At 43.7% G+C, this 22,041-nt stretch overlaps 1 protein-coding gene across 5 annotated transcripts in view; it reads right to left on the reverse strand.

The window, feature by feature from the left end:
• The window catches only part of PDE10A (phosphodiesterase 10A), a 205,405-nt gene that overhangs the window by 47,609 nt on the left and 135,755 nt on the right, over positions 1-22,041 (reverse strand). For 3 of the 5 annotated variants that reach the window (XM_061624351.1, XM_061624353.1, XM_061624350.1), the window contains 5 exons: positions 21,255-21,441; positions 20,655-20,797; positions 18,430-18,513; positions 7,829-7,921; positions 6,315-6,465 (listed from right to left, as the gene is read on the reverse strand). In XM_061624351.1, the coding sequence (XP_061480335.1) occupies positions 6,315-6,465; positions 7,829-7,921; positions 18,430-18,513; positions 20,655-20,797; positions 21,255-21,441 (658 nt within the window). The remainder of the gene's footprint in view (positions 1-6,314; positions 6,466-7,828; positions 7,922-18,429; positions 18,514-20,654; positions 20,798-21,254; positions 21,442-22,041) is intronic. The other 2 variants (XM_061624354.1, XM_061624352.1) reach the window with 1 other exon arrangement.

The raw sequence follows: 22,041 nt of genomic DNA on the forward strand, positions 1-22,041 counted from the left end.
ATGTAGTGCAACCCCCAGGGAGCACAGAGACAGAAGTGCATCCCCTCTGCCATCCTCATTCAGTATCTGGCAAAATAAGCAGATGATTGTTTTACCTCTTAACTAGGGCAGGTGATACAGCTAGAAAACCATCACTTCATCCTCTAAGGGGGGGGGAACATGGTTTCTTACCATTGTTTAGGCCCCTTGCTAGGATGTAGAAATAAGCTGTGGGGGGGGCTTCATCTTATCCTGCCTGGAACTGGCACGAGTGGCCTTCATTAGAGCAATCTTGAATCAGTGCCACTGCAGTTCTCAGTGCTCACTGCTGAAGGAGCTGAAATGCAGTGGGAGTAAAGGGAAGCTAGGTATGTTTCCTTGTGCTGGGCCCAGTGGGGAAGTGGTCTAAAGCCTAATTCGTGTACTTCTGGATCTGTTCATAGAATTTTATATGGAGCACATCCCTAATTATGGGCGGTTGGGTCAATGAAAAGATCAGAATTATGAGGGATGTACTTGGAACAGACTGTTGGTCTCACCTGAAAGGTTCCAGGGTACCATGCCATCAGAAGGGCTGTACCACCTCCTATAGTCCAAAGGCAGAAATGCCCAGGAGTCAAGGCTTGGGCTGCTCTTTCCAGGCCTCACTCCAGTCCATTCCAGATGACACTGACACACGGTATCTTCTTAGTACTCACATGACAAGTACAAACAACAAACAGAAAGAAATGCACACAGAAGGAATAACAATAATATATGCAATAAAGTCTTGATTCACAACTCAACATAGTAAAAATCACCGTAGCAAAATAATTTTTTCCTTCCTTTTTTTAAAACAAACAATACAAAAGGAAATTTGATCGTATAGGCAGCCCCCCAACAGAGGGGTCCTGATGGCATGAAACCCAGGAAAACTATCAAGTGAGACCAACAGCTCATTTTCCCCAGGTAACATGACATCAGGTGCAATGTACCAAAGCAGTCCCAACAGAAAGAGTCCATCCAGGCTGCCTAGGCATGAGACACCACTTGTTGCAGAACACACCTCCCAAAAGAAGCATCAGCTGAGGTGCAGTGATCTATTTTATAATGTCTGAAACAAATTAGGAGTAGATCAGACAGCAGACTTACAGATATCCACAAGGGGGTGTTAGTGGCAAATGCAGCCATAGTGGCCACAGACCTGGTGAAGTGTTCTCTGATGTTATGAAGTACCAGGAGTTTGAGGGACTTATAAGCCAGAGCAATACATGGCCGTAGCCAACAAGATAAAGTGGAACTCAATGCTTTCTTCCCCAACATCCTTGAATGAAAGGAAACAGTGACTCAGCCAAACCAATGTCCCGGGTACAAGCAAGATAGAGGGCTCTGCAGACATTGAGGGAATGCCGGGACTTGTCCAGAGGATATACCAGATTGGGACAAAAATATAGTAAAACAATGTCCTGGTTACATAACTCCCTTCAGACCTAAATGATGGATCAGTGTGTAACACAATTGACTCCTTAAGAAAGACACAAAAGAGATGTACCAAAGACAAGGCCCCCAACTCCAACACTCGCCTTGCCAAGGTGATGGCCTTGAGAAACAGTTCTGAGTGGTTCAAACAGAGATCATGGCACGACTTTGCAGCACCTTCTATAAACTCCATAAAGGGAAGCAGTGAAGCACTGGTGGTGAAAATGAGGCAGCTCACTTAAGGAAATGTTTGACCAAAGGATGAGAACCTAGGGAAATGTATGATGGTTTAGTCATTAAAACTGAACAAATGGCAGATACCTGGCGATGCAAGGAGTTAGCTTTCAGTCCTATTTTCAGTCTCCTGTGGAGCAAGTCCAAAACCTGCTGCACAGTGGCTCTGAAAGGCTGAAGACCTTGAGAAATACACCAGCTGAAAAATGAAGACCACATACGTGGGTAGATTCAGATAGTAGAAGGCTACCTAGAAGTCAGGATGGTGTTGATGACCCCTTGAGGGAATCCCCAAAAGATCAGTTGCTGCCACTCAAACACCAGGCCGTCAGACTCAACCACTCAGGATCCATATGCCAGGCTGGACCCTGTGAAGAGTATTTGGCCTCGTTCGCAGCCTCCATGAACCCATGACCAGCAGAGTTAGAAGTTCCGATAACAAGGGCCAATGTGGCCAATAAGGGGCTAGAAGCACCACTTGAATGCATTCCTGACAAAGTTTCTTCAAGGTCTGACCCAACAAGGGCACCAGAGAAAAGTAGTCTGTTTGGCCAAGGAACCAAAAGAGATCAACTGACTTGGTGTTTGCCTCCTGCTCATGAGGAACTGGGGAAACTGAGCACTGTGGTTCGAGGCAAACAGATCCACACTCAGAGGTCCAAGTCAGGTGCTGCATGCAGCAAAAAACCTCAGGATGGAGCCTCCAGTCCCATGGCATGACGTGCTGCCTGCCACTGTGATAGCTGCCTGCCACTGAGCCAGTCCACTGTGATGTTCAATACTCCTTTGAGATGTTCACCCCTCGACTTCAGGTGATGCTAGGCCCAGTTGAACATGACAGTAGACTCTGGGAACAAGTGCCCCCTTGATGGTTCAAATGTGAGTTCACACAAGTGCTGTTGGTCTGGACATGGATCAACTTCAGATGAACTTGAAGCAGAGACCTTCAACGCCTTCAATTCTAGCCAGTTTATGCTGTGAACGCCTTCAATTCTAGCCCGTTTATGCTGTGAAGCCCCTTGGCCACAGACCAGGTGATCTAATTGGGAGTTGCAATGGGTCCCCCAGCTGAGTCAGCTGGCATCTGTTGTGATTAAGGTCCTGGCTGGTTTCCAAAACGGGGATCCCCTCTGAAGATTCTGGGATGATGTTCACCACCAGAACAAAGTCTGCAGGAAGGGGGAGAGTCAAAGTCCTCAGTGTCTGGAGTTGACAATGTCCAGTTCAAAAGGCAACAGAGCTCACTGGAGCAGTCAGGTATGGTTGTGAGCCCCAGAGACACTCTGAATGGTCGATACAAAGAGACCCTGAGCCTTTGCAAGAACCATAACATCAGCCGTTCTGTGGCACATCAGGAAGCATGCCATGTCCCTGATTGATGAGATTTACTCTGGAGACACATAAACTATGGCTTGAGCAGTGTCCAGTATGGCACCCAAATGTTGGAGCCATTGAATTGGTGAGAAGGTTGACCAGAACACCGTAGTCCTTCAGGGCTGCAGAATGCGAGGCACATGGGCTGCTGCCTGATCCAAACTGCCTGCCTGAATCTGCAGATTGTCCAGGTACAGGTAGATATGGATACCCTGGAGGTGGAGGTGTGCCACCAGAGTTATCATAATCTTGGTGAACACTCTTGGAGCCAATGAGAGACCACATGGCCATGCCCAGTACTGGAAGTGAGCCTGGCCATACACAAACCCTTAGGAAACATCTGTGAGTAGGCAGCATCAGCATGTAGAAATATGCTTCTGTCAGACTGACTGACGCTTAGAAGCCCCCTGCCTGAGTGGCCTCCACAATCGATGACAGGGACTCCATTTTGAAATACAGTTATCTCATAAGCTTGTTCAGGAATTTGAGGTCTAGAAAGGCCCTCCACAAATGGTCTTTCTTGGAAACCACAAATAAGATAGAACAAACTCCTGAGTAACATTTGTCTGGATTCACTAGCTCTATAGCTGCTATGTCCAGAAGGTAATAAATGGCCTCCACCATCACAGCACACCTTTCTGGAGAGTGGGATAGAGGAGAGGGAAGAAACCTGCTTGGAGGAAGATGTTGAAACTGCAGAAGGCCCTGGATGAACCGGAGCAGAAGTAAATCCAGGGATGCCAGATGCAGGCGAAGACTGGCCCGGAAGTAGTGCAGGGTCAGACAACTGGCAAGCTGGAACTACAGGAACAGGTAGCTGTTGAGCTGGAGCAGCAGGAGCAAGTGGAGGCTGGATTGAAAAGCCATCAAGGTCCTCATCCAAAGAAACCAAAGGTGAATTAAACAAGGTCACCATTTTTTCTCAGCCCCCTTGCCTCAGAGAATGGCTCTTCCTCAGTGGTAATAATAGAAGCAGGTAAGTGTTCCTGGGAGACTGGAGTCCTCAGGTGATGGGCCTGCCTGGCTGCCAGCTGGTTAGTAGAATGCTTAGACTTGGAGACTGACTTAGAAAGCCCTTGCTTGTTAACTTTACACTTCAAGGATGCCTGGATCGATATGTGGATCGAGAAGTGGTCTGCTATGCCACATCACAGGTCTGGTAGCAGGATCTATGGGTACTGCTGGAGTCACAATGGTATACAAACACAAAGCTGAGGGGTGCAGTATCCAAATTTTAACACACACACACAGTAGAGGGGTGCGGTGGTAGGAACAGGAGCCAAAAGCACATGCACACGGTAGAGGGGTGCAGTAAAACTAAAACAAAATTCAATCCCCCCCAATTTTAATTCTCTCTACTCTTTGTCCAAGATATAGAGGGAAAGAGAAATAATGGAAGAACAGATAAACAAAAGAAAGGAGTAGATAAGATAGCAGAGAAAAAGCATGGTGAAAAATGAAGCAAACAAAATGGCAGATGAAGGAAAAGAACAAACAAGAACAAACAAAAGGGGCGACCCTAAGATTTAGCACGGAACTCATAACTCAGCTCAGTGAACACCAAAGATTTAGCAAGGCTAAGGCTGGGAAAGAACCATCTCAGACGAAAGAAGGAATGGACTAGAGTGAGGAATGGAAGAATCAGCCCAAATCTTGACTCCTGTGCATTCCTGCATTTAGACACTAGGCAGCCTTACAGCTCACCTGTTGGCATGTTACTTATCTTCTCACTATCTTCTCCGGTATGCCACTCCTTGGAGCTCATTGGGAGTGCATCAGTAGGATCCATTGCTAGTGGGCATGAACGGTGTCTGTCATGCCATGATGTTCAGTGTCTCTGGCCTCTACATAACTTAGCTGGAGCTCCCTAACTCTGTCAGATATGAGTTCCAATTTTGGACTTTAAGTTGCCAAGCTGCCCAGTGGGGCAAGCCCTTTCTTTGTCTCCCCACAGGCAGATGATCTGGTTTTGCACCATTCTTAGCAGACGAATGGATGCTCTCTAGGCTCTGCATAACTTGACTCTGTGAAGCTCACTGACTTGCCAACCTGCAGTCCTAGTTTGAGACTTTGGATTGTCCAGTAGGCCATCTTCATTTCCCCATGTGCAGAAGATCTGGTGTGTCACCATTCTTACTCTTTTTACGTTTGAATGTTTTCAGGTGCTGCCATGTACCTTGACACTACCGTACAAACCTCTGTCCCCCCCCCATGCCCCACCTTGCTCTGTCTTTCCTGATATGGGAGAGAGACCTGTCTGAAGTAAGAAAGAGAAGGTGGAAGAGAAACTAGAGAAAGAGTAGACTAAGGGGTATATGTGACATTGCCTGCAGAACAGAAAACCCTGCTGTCCTTGCAGAAGCAGAATAAGAACAGGTGATCTCCCCTTGCTCCCAGAGAATATAGGAATTCAGGTAAGCCCAGCTTCTGGGTACCAACAGATGGTGTTGTCTCCACAGATGAATACCTTGGCCACCTTCTAATGCTTGGAGGATAATAGAAAGAGGATTATGCCCTACCCACCTTAGTTAATAGCCACTTCTAATCCATTTTTACTATCAGTCCAATTATCATGTTCTAAGATAAAGTTTTAAAGGTCAGTTTTGTATTATTTGAATACATTTCCAATTGTTTATTTTGAATCAGTTGTGTGTTAACCAGATGTCCTCTATTATCCAAAGTTGTATCCCAGGGGTAGCCAATGTGGTACCCTCCAGATATTATTGAACTCCAACTCCTACCAGACCCAGCTAGCATAGCCAATGATCAGGGATGATGTGAGCTGTAGTTTAGTAACATCTGGAGGGCACGATGTCAGCCATCCCTGCTGTACCCCCTCTAGCTTCTCAAACCATTTCTGATTGTATGTATTGCTATTATACCATCTTGATATGGACAAGATTCTTCATCTAATATCTTGGCTCTTTTTATACTGCAGACATTCCATGTTTCAACCCAGTTGTGTTCTATTTCTGAACTGCTTCTTGCATACTATACTGTACATTTACCATGCTCGAGTGTTTACAACTGTATGGAGAATTCAAGATGCACATTTGTCTGGCATTAAGTCTCACTGAACTCAATGGGGCTTACTTCTGAGTAGACATGTATAGTGTTGTACTATAAATGAAAAATTGGTAAGAGCATTATATTAAGATTATTTCTCAGATTTAAGATCCCTTTCCATGCAGGATATAACCTTACACTTATCAAAACATGAAATGACACAGATATGATTGTTGATACTGACAAAAAAAATCTAAACTTACTTCTATGTCTGTGAAAATCCTGTGGTTATTCTTAAGAACAGCATACATGCAATGTGCAACTGTAACTGCATGCTTCCAGTTGTGATAGGGCACACGGCGGTAGTTCTTCTTCACAGACATAGTGAAACGACATAATTTTTCTAGTTCAAAACTTGAAAGAAAAGAAGCAGTAAGACAAAGCATGTGAAAGAAAAATAGTAAGAGTAATTTCAACCAAACAGGATAACAGAGAGTTAACTCTAAAATTTATTTTACCCTAAACTGCTAATGTTGCAAATATTCACAGAACATTTTTAGTTGATTTTAATTCTCCTCAAAATCACTAATCCCAGTTAACTAAAATCTACTGCAAGTGCAAAGTGGGAGGTCTAAACAATTACATTCAACAACAAGTTATGTTTTGCCAAGCAAGCTTAGAGGTTCCTCTCTGCCCTAACTATCATAGTAAATATAATATTTGTGTCCTGCAGAGATATAAAAAAAAATTAGGTTCCATAAATAAATAATTCTATTAACTGAATGCCACACAAGGTTATTCAGCTCTTTAAAATATTTTGGTTAAAAAAAAAGTCACAGCAGATCCATAGCCACTGGATTTAGCAGAGAATGAAGAATGTTGGAATGAAGTATGTTGGCCGAACCCTGTCCTGCCTAGAATCCCACAGACACAGAGCTCATATCTAAATGAATGCCAATCTGGAAAGAGGAAAGAAGATAGTCTTGCACCTCTACCTGGATAACAAAAGTAGGCACCCTTCAGTGTCTTAGTGCAGACACACCACTGAAGAAACAGAAAGGAAAATTATATTCTCATTTCTCCCTTAGTTCTCACTGCCTCCTTCTGCTAGTGTTAATCCCTCTCCACAGTGAGAGACAGAACAGTGATGGCACTCTTGACTTTTCCAAGTTCCCTCTCTGTCTAGTGGGGGAGTTCTACTGCTGCCTCATATCCTGGTAAGGAAGCTACAGGCTTCAGGAGCACTCCCAAGTCTTTAGAGTTGTCATCCTTACCTGTGGAAGTCTATCTGTGAATATCTGCAATAGTTTTGCCCAGGGTGCAAAACTGTGATACAAATGTTAGCTTCTAACTGAAATGGTTTACACTGCAATGCAACTCCAGAGCACACGTGTGGAAACAAATACCCATACAGAGCAGGACAATACTTCACACATTCAATGGAGAATTCTTGGGTAGCATCTCCCAACTCAGAATAGGTCAGCTTCCACACATGCAGAGTTGCATGTTCACATCAGAGTCCCACAGAGCTTTCAACTGTAACCCTGGAGCCTGAACCCAAAAATCTCCAAGCAATTTCACAACCCACTTTACTTTTCTTAAAAAATAATCATTTTGAGGAAAAGGCACATCTAGTAGTTTAAGAGCACCAATCCTAACCCAAGCTCTACATCCAAGTTAAAGTTATAGAAGTTTGATTCATAAAGCAAATCATATTAAGATATCTCCCACACTCCATCTGTTTAAAGCTGGTGTCCAGGCTAAAAGCTCTAATTACCCTTCCTCCAAAACATCAGATTCCACATAAAGGCTCAATGCTGACATCAAAACACTGGAATCTTCTTTGTTCAAAATCTCTTGCCTTCTGTTCCTGCATGTGCAAAATGGGGCAGACTTACAAGGCAGGAAAGAGAACTACCTTGCCTCTATGGTTATAATTTATCTGGCTATGACATTTTAAAATTCAAAATTGAAATAATTATTTTAAGACCATTAAAATATTGCCACTATATATGGCTAACACCTCAACCATACGTATGCTTATTTAGATGCCTCACTTAAATTAGTGGTACTTCCAAGAAGGCATATTTGTGATCACAGACTAAGATTACTTTGATTTTTAACTAAGCCAATGTTTAAAAATCACACTGAATTGTACCTTTAAATTCATCTACTCAAATCACAGGCCTTCTGACAATAACCTTAACTTATATCAACATTTATGAAAAATGCACATTGATTTGATGATATACAGAAGATTAATTGTGCAATAAGAAAGAAATCCCTGCATTTAAAAAGGCACAACTCCTCATATAGACTTTATCCAAACTTGTAACTGAAAAATGAACTTTTATAACAAATTTATAAATTATGGACTGTTTCCAATGATAGATTTGCCAGGTTGTAACTAAGGTTTGTTCTTGAGAGGGCTAAACCAGGACCACAGGTTCAGATAACAAGCCAAGCCAAGCCATAGCTTAGCTCAGCATGATACAACAGCATGGAAGAGCGAAGTGGCCACAATCTCTTCCCTGGGAGTCTTCATGCTCACACATTTGCACTAAGTCATGATTTGCCCTAGTGTGATATGTGAACCAGGCCATTATCTATAGGTATAATTCTTCCATAACTTACAAATGATACAAGAGAGCCAATGTTTTAAATTACAAATAATCAAAAGTGAAACTAGAAATATACTGAAATGACTGTTTCAACAAGGTAAATATTCCACTGTTTGCAGCAATGCTCGCAGGAATGACTGAGAAATTCTAAGAGAAATGCAACCCCAAACTCAGCAGCAAAAACATGATTTCCCATATAAAAATAATTGTGAGTTAGATCCATACTTTCCACTCCTCTAATGAAAGGGAATTCTCAGAGGGAACTGGGATTCAACATAGACTCCCCCTGAGGGTAGAGGGCAGCAGAGGATTTTACCTTCCCTCTGCAGCTCCCAGTGCCATGCTCTTCTGAAGGGCCCTTTCACCTTCTGGACGTGCTTTTCAGGGGCTGCAGAGGGAAGGGGGAATCAGTGAAAATTGCCTCCGCACTCCTTCCCGCCAGAGTGAACATAATTCCACATACTACAACTCTGAATCCAACTCTAAATATTTATATTGGTCTAACATATAGCTGTGCTTGTGTGTGTGGGTATTAGGGTTGCCAGGTTCATGGCCTGAGACTGATCCTGTATCTTTAGGAGAAGAGAAAGTCAGCCAAGTGCAGGTGTTCTTGCAACACTGTAATGAGAAAAACCACAAGGTGGAATTCTCCCTTCCCCCTGCACAACTTTTAAAGATACAGAAGACCTCTTGGTTGCCAGGCCCGGTCTCCAATAGGTCTTCTGTATCTTTAAAAGGTGTGCAGGGGGAAGGGAGAATTCTACCTTGTTTTCTTATTACACTGTTGCAAGAACACCTGCACTTGGCTGACTTTCTCTTCTCCTAAAGATACAGGATCAGTCTCAGGCCATGAACCTGGCAACCCTAGTGGGTATACAGGATGTAAAACAAAACAGACCATAAATGCATTTTGATAGAAAAAAACTGAAGAGATGACAACTCTCCCAGTCAAAAGCTCTGCAGGGCTCTGAGGTACACATGGAGATCTGACAAGCTGGAACTGCCTCTTTCACTTTAATTTTCTTAATATTGAAGTGATGAAGCAGTTCTTGCTCACATTAGACATGTGAAGGCCTAAAGAAAATAGGGGGGAAAATTAAGGGGGATTTATTTCTATTTGCTTTTTTAAAGTTTTTTTTCCAATGGAAAAATTGCGTTTCTGGGAAAAATGGAAAAATCCTTCATAGGAAATCTTACCGAATGGTAAGTAAATGCTTTTAAAGGCAAGGTTTTAAAATATGGTTTTAGCTGCACTTTACTCCCTCAAAATGGTTTCTAATAACCCTGTAATAACTCAATTTATAGTACAAGGTAATTACAATTTCTATATATTAACATCGTGTACAAATCTCAAATCCTCTTTCCTACTTTAGTATTTTCAAGTACATATTTATTTACTGATTAAACGACATCTAGGTTTCATATGGCTAATTTGTCCAGGATTACTACGCTATTATTGTGTGTGATGGTGATTCTATATATTTTATGTAGTCATTTAAAATATTTATAGCCTGCTCTTCATTATCAAGTAGGTAACCCAGAGTAGTTTATATCTGTAGAAACACTAAACATAATAACAATAAAATCCTAAACAACTTGGGCCCAAATTACCTTAAGGACTGTCTGATTCTTTTGGTGGTCACACATACCCCTGAGGTTCAGATAGCCTATACCAGGAGCTGAGCCTTTATAGCATGACAGGCCCTGCCCTATGAAACTCCTTTCCATCCAGGAGCCATCCCTGCTCATTTTTAGACATCTTCTAAAAACTGTATTATTCAAGCACACCTTTCAAACCTGAGATTCTTTGAAACCAACTCTTACTGATACGTTTGATCTTTTTAATGTACAACTGGTTTTAGTCTACATACCACTTTGTGATATTTTATATGAAAGAGTGGTTAATATTTAAAGAAAAGAAATAAAGAAAAGAAAAAGAAAAACCAATAATACAAGCACAAATTAACAGCAGTAACTCATCCAAAGGTCTGGGTACTGGTGACTTCCATAAATAAGTCTTTAGCTAGCACTGAAAACTCACAAGATTTGGTGCCAGCTTTATCTGGGGAGGGCAACTTGAACTGAGAATGCCCTCTCCTGCATTCCCACATGCCGTACTGTAGGTTGATGCGACACTGCCAAGAGAGAATCCCCAGCAGATCTTAAAGAACTGGCAGATCTACATGGGAGCAGGACCTCTGCCAAGTATCTAGGTACTAAAGCTGTTTAAGGCTTTGTATGTCAATGCAAACACCTTAAGTCTAGTCTGGCAGCAAATAAGTAGCCAGTGCAGTTCTTTCATGACAGTCATGCCATCACATTCTGCACCAAGTGAAACTTCCTGATCAGCTTCCAAGGCACCCCTATATAGGGTAACCTTGAGGTTACCAGTGCATGAATTGCTATGGACAGACTATTCCTGTCCAAGAACAGCCATAATTGGTGCATCAAACAAAGCTGGCAAAAAGTGTTCCTTGCCGTGGAGGTCACTTGTGACTCCAATGACACTGCTAGATTCAGGAACACACCCAAGTGACATACTTGCTCCTTTAGAGGGAGTGTGACCCCATCCATGTCAGGCAGCCTGCCCAATTCCCAGACTGGGAACCACCCACCCACAGTATCTCTGTCGTATCAGCATTCATCTTCAGTTTATTGGCCCTCATCTGGCCTGCCATTGTACAGTTCGATCCAGCACCTGCACAGTCTTCACTCCAAACCTCCTAATGATTGCTCTTTATGGCTTCACACAGCATTGGAAATAGTATGGGACTCTGTGGTACCTCACGGCAGAATTACTATGGTACCAAGATACAGCCTCCCAATGCTATTTTCTTGAAATGACCCTACAAGTAGGAGTGGAACCATCATAATATAGTGTTTGTGTTTTTAATTGTTGGGGAAAGGGCTGTAGCTCAGTAGCAGAGCATCTGTCTTGCATGCAGAAGATCCCAGGTTCAACCCTGGCATCTCTAGATAGGGCTGGGAGGCAATCCTGTCTGAAACCACTGCCAGTCAGTGCAGACAATACTGAGCTAGAAAGACCAATGGTCTGACGCTGCCGCTCCCCAGCTTCGCTCAGATCCAGTGCCTGCAAGGGAAGAGGACCATCACCGCCCAGGGAGGGAGAGCCATCTGCCTGCTTTGCTGCTGCTGCTTGGTCAACATCTCTGCTCTCTCCTTCTTGGGCTCCTGCTCTGCACGTGGGCACCTTGCAGGACCAGGCCTCAGGTACTCAGCCAGCTGTGCCTGATACTGTTCCACCTGTCCCTTCTCTGGAGGGGATATATAAGCCGGCTGGCTGAGGGGGCTTGGGAGATCCAGTGCCTGCAAGGGAAGAGGACCATCACCGCCCAGGGAGGGAGAGCCATCTGCCTGCTTTGCTGCTGCTGCTTGGTCAACATCTCTGCTCTCTCCTTCTTGGGCTCCTGCTCTGCATGTGGGCACCTTGCAGGACCAGGCCTCAGGTACTCAGCCAGCTGTGCCTGATACTGTTCCACCTGTCCCTTCTCTGGAGGGGATATATAAGCTGGCTGGCTGAGGGGGCTTGGGAGATCCAGTGCCTGCAAGGGAAGAGGACCATCACCGCCCAGGGAGGGAGAGCCATCTGCCTGCTTTGCTGCTGCTGCTGCTTGGTCAACATCTCTGCTCTCTCCTTCTTGGGCTCCTGCTCTGCACGTGGGCACCTTGCAGGACCAGGCCTCAGGTACTCAGCCAGCTGTGCCTGATACTGTTCCATCTGTCCCTTCTTTGGAGGGGATATATAAGCCGGCTGGCTGAGGGGGCTTGGGAGACCCATTGCCTGCTGTCCATTGCTTTTGGGCCCCTATTACATCAGCTACTACGGACTGCCGGTTGCTGAAGCCCCTCGGATGCTGCTGTGCTGTCTGAATGTATGAGTGGGTTGTATGAGTGAGTGTGTGATTGTGTGTATATGCCATGAGTTTTATTATTTATTTTATTTTTATTATGTGCCTGGGCGAGAGGACAGTGTTGTGGGAGGGTGGACCAAAGGGGGCCCCTATTAGTGTAGTGATGGGTAATGGGAGGTATGGCGCTGTGAGTAGGACATGCCAGTTAAGGGGAACTCGCCCCAGACAACTGGTGGCTGTGACGTGTTCCAGTCCTCCCCACACCGACAGGATTGCTGGTAGTTCTATCAGCCAACCCTCGGATCTCCAGTTGCTGCTTTTCAATGCCAGATCAGTAAATAATAAAACCTCCCTCATCCATGACCTAATTGTGGATGAGGCGGCTGATCTGGCATGTATTACCGAGACCTGGGTGAGCGATCTGGGAGGTATTAATCTCTCCCAGTTGTGCCCACCTGGGTATTCGGTTCAGCATCTGGGTAGATCCGAGGGTCGGGGAGGGGGAATCGCTGTGGTCTATAGAAGTTCCATCCCTCTTGTTAGGCACCCTATCCAGGTGGCTAATGGTCTAGAGTGTCTACACATAACGTTGGGTCAGCGAGACAGACTGGGAATACTGTTGGTGTACCGTCCACCCTGCTGCCCAACAGCCTCCCTAACTGAGCTGACAGAGGTGGTCTCGGATCTATTGTTGCGTTCCCCCAAACTTTTGGTATTGGGGGATCTCAACGTTCATGCTGAGGCTGCTTTATCTGGAGCAGCTCAGGACTTCATGACCTCCATGACAGCCATGGGGCTGTCTCAATTTGCTACTGGCCCTACGCATGTGTCGGGGCACACTCTGGACTTGATTTTTGCCTCTGGATTAGGGGATGGTGATCTGAGAGTGAGGAATTTTACATCTATTCCTTTGTCATGGTCAGATCACCGCCTATTAAGGTTTAGACTCACATTGTCTTCTCCCCTCTGCAAGGGTGGAGGACCAATTAAGATGGTCCGTCCCCGGAGACTAATGAATCCTGAGGGTTTTCTGACGGCTCTAGGGAATTTTCCGGCTGATAGAATTGACGGTCCTCTCGAAACCCTGGCCACGCTGTGGAATACAGAAATGGCCCGGGCAGTTGACACGATCGCCCCGGTGCGCCCTCTCCGTTGCAGAGCTCAATTGGCTCCCTGGTTTACCCCGGAGCTAAGAGTGATGAAGCAAGAAAGGAGACGGCTTGAGTGCAAATGGAGGCGAACTCCCGACGGCTGTAATCATGCACTTGTGAGGGTCCCTACCAAACTCTATGTGAAGGCAGTGAGAGCAGCAAAGAAGCAATACTTTGCTGTCTCTATTCAGTCATCTCTTAACCGCCCAGCGGAACTTTATAAAGTTGTCCGGGGACTTTTACACTCTGGTCCCCAGGACGCAATAACACCATCAATTGCCAGCTGTAATGAGTTTGCGCGACACTTTCGTGATAAGATCATGAACATCCGCCGGGACCTTGACTCCATTATTGTAGCAGTTGATCCTAATGAGGTGTCCAGAGCACAGTCTTGTCCTGTTTTACTGGATGAGTTTCAGTTGGTACAGCTCGAGGATGTGGACAAGGTGCTTGGACAGGTGCGGGCGACCACTTCTGCTCTGGATCCTTGCCCCTCATGGCTAATAAAAGCTAGCAGGAATGGAACAGCCGGCTGGGCCAAGGAGGTGATTAATGCCTCTTTACGAGAGGGAGTGGTCCCATCCTGCCTGAAACAGGCGGTGGTGAGACCGCTCCTAAAAAAACCCTCCTTGGACCCTGATAATTTGGACAACTATAGGCCGGTAGCAAATGTTCCATTCCTGGGCAAGGTCCTAGAGCGTGTGGTCGCTCGCCAACTCCAGGCTCTCTTGGATGAAACTGATTATCTGGACCCATTTCAATCGGGCTTTCGGCCGGGGTTTGGTACAGAAACGGCCGTGGTCGCCCTGTATGATGACCTCTGTCGGGAGAAAGACAGAGGGAGTGTAACTCTGTTGGTTCTCCTTGATCTCTCAGCGGCGTTTGATACCATCGACCATGGTATCCTTCTGGAGCGACTTACGGATTTAGGAGTGGGAGGCACTGCTTGGCGGTGGCTCTGCTCCTATCTCGGGAATCATCTCCAGAAGGTGATGCTGGGGGAACATTACTCGAGTCCCTGGGTACTCCAATATGGAGTCCCACAGGGTTCAGTTCTGTCCCCCATGCTTTTCAATATCTATATGAAGCCGCTGGGTGAGGTCATCAGGAGTTTTGGAGTGCGTTTCCAGCAATATGCTGATGATACGCAGCTCTACTACTCCTTTTCATCTTCGTCAGGTGAGGCTGTTGATGTACTAGACCGCTGCCTGGCCGCGATAATGGGCTGGATGAGAGCTAATAAACTGAAACTCAATCCTAACAAGACTGAGATGCTGTTGGTGGGAGGGCCCTCTGCCCAGATGGTTGACGTTAGACCTGCCCTAGATGGGGTTACACTCCCCCTAAAGGAGCAGGTACGTAGTTTGGGGGTCTTATTAGATCCGCTCCTGTCACTTGAGGCTCAGGTAGCCTCGGTGGCACGGAATGCATTCTACCAGCTTCGGCTGGTAGCCCAACTACGACCCTATCTGGACAGGGAGAATCTCGCCTCAGTTATCCATGCTATGGTAACCTCTAGATTGGACTACTGTAATGCACTCTACGTGGGGCTACCTGTGAAGACGGTTCGGAAACTTCAGCTAGTGCAAAATGCTGCGGCCAGAGTTCTCACTGGGACAAAGAAATTTGACCATATAACACCTGTCCTGGCGCAGCTGCACTGGCTACCGATATGTTTCCGGGCCAGATTCAAAGTGTTGGTTCTTACCTATAAAGCCCTAAACGGCATCGGACCGCAATACCTGGTGGAACGCCTCTCTCGCTATGTACCTACCCGTTCACTACGCTCGACGTCGAAGGCCCTTCTCCGGGTCCCAACTCATAAAGAGGCCCGGAGATCAACAACTAGATCTAGGGCCTTCTCAGTGGTGGCCCCCGAACTATGGAATGCCCTCCCAGACGAGATACACCTGGCGCCTTCTTTGTTATCTTTTCGGCGCCAGGTAAAAACCTACCTTTTCGCCCAGGCTTTTTAAACATTTTAAATTTAATTTTAAACCTAATATGGATTTTAATTTATAAACTCATGGCAATTCTATTTCGGATTTTTATCATGTTATATTTTTCACACTTGCTCATATTTTAATTGTGATTTTATTTGTTGTACACCGCCCTGAGAGCTTTCTGCTATAGGGCGGTCTAGAAATGTAATAAAATAAATAATAAATAATAAATATAAGGCAGCTTCCTATGTTTTTATGCCTTCAGCCCCTAACCTGCAGAGCCGGTCCAGTAGGATACAGTAGTTAACAGTATGAAAAGTCATTGAGAGATCAAGGAGAATTAACAGGATCACATTCCCCTTATCCATTTCCTGATAACTATCATCCACGGTGGCAACCAAAGCTGATTCAATCCTAAACCCAGGCCTAAACTGAGACTGGAATGGATCTAGTTAATCAATATCAACTAAGAGCATTTGAAGCGGAGTGGCCATTGCCCTCTGAAGTACCTTTCCTAAGGAAGGATGGGCAATAGTCAAACACTTCCAGGTTCATTGTGGGTTTCTTGCAAGGTGACATATTACAGCCTCCTTCAAGGCTGCATGCTCTTTCACAAAGATGTACTGTCAATCCCCTCCAGCTAGATCTAATCAGTCATGAAGTGTAAGGGTCAAAAAGTCATGTGGTTGGTTGCACAGCCTCAAGTATCTTGTCCACATCCTCATCTCAGAAATGGAAACTGAACCCAGACGGTGCATTGGACATCTCTCCGTGATCTACTATAACTGTGGCATCCAATTTGGCACAGAGGCAAGCAATTTTATCCTCTGTCCCTTGCCAATTTGTCACACAAGACATCTTAGGGAGCCAGCATTACATTAGATGTTAAAAGGCCATGAACCACTCAGACCAATAAAGCTGGATGACTACTTAAGGATGCAGTGGAGGCAGCAAAGTACAACTCATGTTTCCTGATTTCACTGCCATATGGTAGGCACAATCATGTACATTAACATGTGTTTGGTCACCCTCATGGCAAAATTTCAGACACTGGTGCTGTAGCCTTCATTCAAACTATTTCAAAGACCACAGTTTCTCTGAAAACCAGGAGGCTCTCTAGTGCTCAGCAGCAATCATGTCAAAGGCACTCCTCATCTTGCCACAACAGCCTCAGTGTGAATGATGAAGTCTAAGGACAAACATCCTTGGATTCTCCAGCATCATTTCTGAGACTGTCTCCACAAGCTTGGGTAGGGGGTTTGCAGGGCAGTAGGGTAGTTAGTACACCAGCAGTATTCCTATTCTGTCTCTCTTGCCCAACACCAGATGCAAGTCCTTGAAACCTGCAATGGAATGGGCTTCCTGATCTGGGAGATCAAATCCCTATGGACCACAGCAACTCACACTCACAAACACTTAAGAGCTCAATGCTATTCTAAAGTGTAACTCAACAACTAGATTTTCTCACAGTCCTTAATACTGCGATTAGTTAGAAGGCAGATATTAGTCTTTTTCCAAAGTTGGAAGCAATTTGAAAGAGGGAACATTGCAAGCAGTGTGCATCCTACTTGTTCCTTTGTCACCTCTGGAACACAGATGTCGGAGATTTATGTTTTTTTCTATTTCTGAATAATGCTGACAATAACAGGAAATGATGTTTCTTCCATCCGCTGATATAAAATAGCACTGAGAAATAGGGTTCAAATAGCAGAACCACTCCCCCTGCCCTGGATGGCACTAGCTTCCATTACTCCTAGTCATTCTATAGCACAAAATAAGTGTTTAATTAGTCAAAACAGCTGTTTTGATTTGGCATAATCTTTGCTGTACTTTAACCAAAACACCAGGCTGGGTTAAACAACGTTTGGCTAAAAAGAAGAAGCCTATAATTATTCATCCCAGTTGCTTCCTGCTGATGTAATGGCAGCAGTTTGTGAGGGAGGAAACAGGCTGGAACAATTTGAGAAAGACACCACACACACACACACACACTTCAGCTCCAGGCAGTCAGTATGAATATGGTTCACCACCTCTGTCCCATGGCCACAGTGGATGGTCTGGTGCCACATAGGAAATTCAGTGTGATCAAAAAGACTGAAGTTCTAACTTGCTTTTCATAATACTACTACTGTATGGAGAAAAATAATAATAAAAAAATTTAACTACCAACAATGAGAACCAGTGTGGTGTAGTGGTTAAGGTGCTGGACTACGACCTGGGAGACCAGAGTTCGAATCCCCACACAGCCACGAAGCTCACTGGGTGACCTTGGGCCAGTCACTGCCTCTCAGCCTCAGAGGAAGGCAATGGTAAACCACCTCTGAATACCGCTTACCATGGAAACCCTATTTGTAGGGTCGCCATAAGTCGGGATCGAATTGAAGGCCATTTCCATCCATCAACTACCAATAGCTTCCTCTTATGACCTTTCTCCATTTTCTAAATGCATTTCTCCAAGTATTTCATATCAGAGTTGTTCAACATCTTTTTCCCAATAAATATTTAGCTTTGTTTTATCTAAGTTTACATATAAATGGATCTCAGCAGTGCATATAAAAGGATGCTTGCTACAGAAACCAGGATAACTGTTGCACAACAGAAGAACAGAACTAACATTTATAGTAATCTTTGTTTTAACAAAATAATAATAAGAAAATTAGAAATAGAATCTTTTTAAGTAATCTTGTATCCCACACAGCCAGGTCATTGCATGGTATTCAAATAAGCCTTACTATATAAAAACCAGTACAAATAACCATAATAAAAAAAGTTTAAAATAATGAATTCATACCAGCCTATCCCACAAGACTGATGGATCATATGGACAAAAATGGCTGGCCAGAAATCTTCATAAGAAGTGATATCAAAGTGGAATCTGTTATGAAGAAAATATACAATTAAGAGAACCAAAGACATCTGGGTGTACATTTATCTAAGCATATTTGTAAGCATCGAAGTTTTGTGCACCAGAATCTCTTCAGCTGAAAATTAACTTCAATTCCTTCAATCAAAAATGGTTGAGTTACACTTTATTCAGACCAGCTTCTGGTCTAACACAAGCATCTACACTTCATAAAGTAATACCTGACATCACTTCACCAACAGCTTTCTGTGCTATTTCCAGTAAAAGATAGGGCTGAGCTTTGCCGTGTGAGCTTTGAAATGAGCTAAAAGAGCATTGAAATGGGCTAAAGGGGACCAGAGTGGGTGGGATGAGTTGCTTTGCACCATTGTTTGGGTGGGAGGGGCTTACCATGGTGGCAGCAAGGCTGCTTCTCCCTCTTTTTAAAACAGGTTAAGGCTTTTGAAGCAGAAGGAGTAGAACCAGAGTAGTCTGGTTGCCACAGCAGCCATAGCTCCACTCCTGCTGCTGTGCTGCAGAAACAGTCATCTGAACCAGTAGTTTTTAACCTTTTTTAAAGAGACAGTGGGGGGGGGAGCCTTTGCACCCCTATGATAAGTTCCCTCCTCTCAAACCATTTTGGGGATTGAATCACAGCATTTGAAATGGCACTAGAATGGCTTCAGTTCGCCACCTGCAAATGAGGTATGGAATCGTTGTAGTCATTTTACTTGAAAATTCTTGACAGCTGGGTTAAGAATGACAGACAATTCAGTTCATTACTTTCTGTTCTTTAATTCTTCAGTAGTTTGTGTGGTCCCCTCTTTCTCTCCCACCTCATGGTCCTTTATCATGATACTGGCAACTGAGCCATTCACTCATGCATTTTATTACAGGATGCCATCTATGTATGCCTAGGGTTTTTACCTGAGGTTTTTGTTGTTGAATGTGTTTGACATGCACTTTGTTGTCAATTTCTCTTTTGGGCTTACATTATATTTTATTGGCTATATGGTAGGTAAGCCATGCTGGATAAGTTTCATTTGAAGGGCAGGATAAAGATACAGTTAACTTGAACATTTTTTTTTGCAAGTTTCTCAAGTTTTGCAGTTCTCAACTGGTCTTGTAGAGCAGGGATTTACCCTTGCACCAATTGCCAGAACTCTGAAGGTGTTTGCCTTGTACTACCTAGACCTAGAGCAAGGAAAACCCATTAAGGAGTATCCTGAGAAAGAATATTTACAAGGAAAAACACTTCTCAAGCTTTTGAAGAACTACACTGATCGTAAGATATAACAGATAAGTCTTTGGAAACTTGAATGTTTAATTAGAATAATGGAAGAAACTGATACCGTTGATGATAATGTATTTTTGATTATGACAAATTTGTATGCTGCCTGAATGGTAGCAAATATTCTAATCCAAAATAATGCAATCCAAATGTTTTAAATTGTATTTTATCATGATACTTACAGTTTTATTCTTCTGCTGTCAATATTTATAATCACATGTTGAGACTCATAATAGAATTACTAGTTGTTTTATTATTAATTAGCCCTGCATCATAGCTGCTTGCAGCAGGTGTTTTATTTCCCTGTCGCTGAATTCAGTAAAATACTTGGGTGTATTGGAAACACAGTATTGCACAGGAGATATGTTAGACTGGAAAGTAACTGCTCTGTTTATATAAATGATTAATGTATCATGGCCACCATGACAACCACAGGATTATCCCAGAGTGTTTTAGATCCTATATATATGCCAGATCATACACTTGATTTGGTATTCTCTGCTGGCTATAATAATGTTGTTGTGAGGTTGATGGGAGTTATCAACAGAAACCTTGCCATTAACTTCCTGGTGAGGTGTAGACTTAAAATGCTACCAATGGGGGGATTTCCTCACAATGCAAATCTTAGCTTCAGAGGAGAGATTTCCCTCTACGTTAAAGCAGGGAAGGAAAGAGGTAAATTCATTCACCCTCCATGCCTACTCAGATCAAGTTAATTATCAGCTCTCCCCATTTCCACCAATGCCATCTGCATTAAAAAACCCTGCATATTAATTACAAAGATGCATTTGTCATGAATAGTTTGGCACTTTGATAACAGCAGCTGCTCCTGTCATGGGGAATACTCTACTTCTATATCAAAGAGTTCACATTAAAAACATACAGTTCAACTTCTTTGCAGAGTTGTGGTGGGAGTCTGCAGTCCATAAGGTTTTTCCATTCTTCTGCTGTACAGACACTGTGATAGGAAAGTTTCTCCATAGTAACACGGTAAATGCACTCTGAATGGCGAACTTTGTGGTACATCTAAATAAAATATATTTATATATAAGACACAGCTATTTGTACAAAGTCTAAACTTTTTTCTCAAGGTAAAAACTTGTCTGTAAACTACTACTTTGAAGAGATATTTTTGAGAAAGTATTAGAAATACTTTTAAAACAGGTTATAAATGTATATGGTCACCAACATATGAATGGAAAGACTTTTTTAATGTTTTTAACCACGAGCATATATGATAGAATCTGCTTAATCTTTGGCATCTCCCCATACAATATTCTTAACAATAAAAACTTAATTCCAGAACTTTACAAATAGTATCAGCTTAATCTTTGACATCTCCCAGCGTAAGAGTTATTCTTAACAATCAAATTAGTACAGCTGACTTGGCAGAACAAATCCCAAATTAATTTATAAAATAGCATTATAAAATGAATTAATTTCATTTTGGTTCACTTGTCTATCTTTGTATAAAAAAACTTACATTAGCACAGTGTAAGGCTAAAGCACAAAAGACTGCAAACATTTTAAAGTTGTTCTCATCAGTTTTAGAGAAGGCACTTCCACTTAGTTTGTTCACCATCTGCACGACACCTATTACACTTCCTCGGCTCACAATAGGCATGCATAAAATGTTTCTGGTGGTGTAGCCTGTGTAGACATCTACCTCTCTGAAGAATAAAAAAAAAAATCATTCCATCAGTTTTAAGTAAGTTCACTTTCTTAACATGAGACCATCTAATAATATTAGTTAACATTTACGCAAAGCCATTCCACATACATTATTCTGTTGTAACTTCATAATTCTGTAAAGTTAATATTATCATCATCCTCAACCCCATATTGCAGATACTGGACTGAGGCCGAGAGAACCTGGTATATTCATGCCAGAGATGAGATTAAAACCAGGGACTTTCTGATAAATAACTTACCAACTAATCCACGCAAGTTTTCTAACCAGTTCAAAGCTTCATGTGCAAAGGATGCCATGTGTGCAAGAAGTGATAGTTAGGGTCAGTAGCGGACAGCATGGTGGGGTGGAGATGTTTACCTCACCTCCCAGCAAGTGAGTCACTTTTGCTTACTTGTGCATGGGGGGGAGGCAGTGAGGTCAGCCCAGGGCAAAGTAGTGAACCCAATCCGGTGTTCCTGCTGGTGCATTTGCACTGCACCGCCCTCCCCACCACCTCACCCTTCCCCATAAGAAGCAGCAGCGACTCACCTGCTGGGAGATCAGGTAAGCACCTCCACCCCACAATGCCATCCACTAC

Source organism: Rhineura floridana, chromosome 4, assembly GCF_030035675.1.
Source record: "Rhineura floridana isolate rRhiFlo1 chromosome 4, rRhiFlo1.hap2, whole genome shotgun sequence".
Taxonomy (NCBI): domain Eukaryota; kingdom Metazoa; phylum Chordata; class Lepidosauria; order Squamata; family Rhineuridae; genus Rhineura; species Rhineura floridana.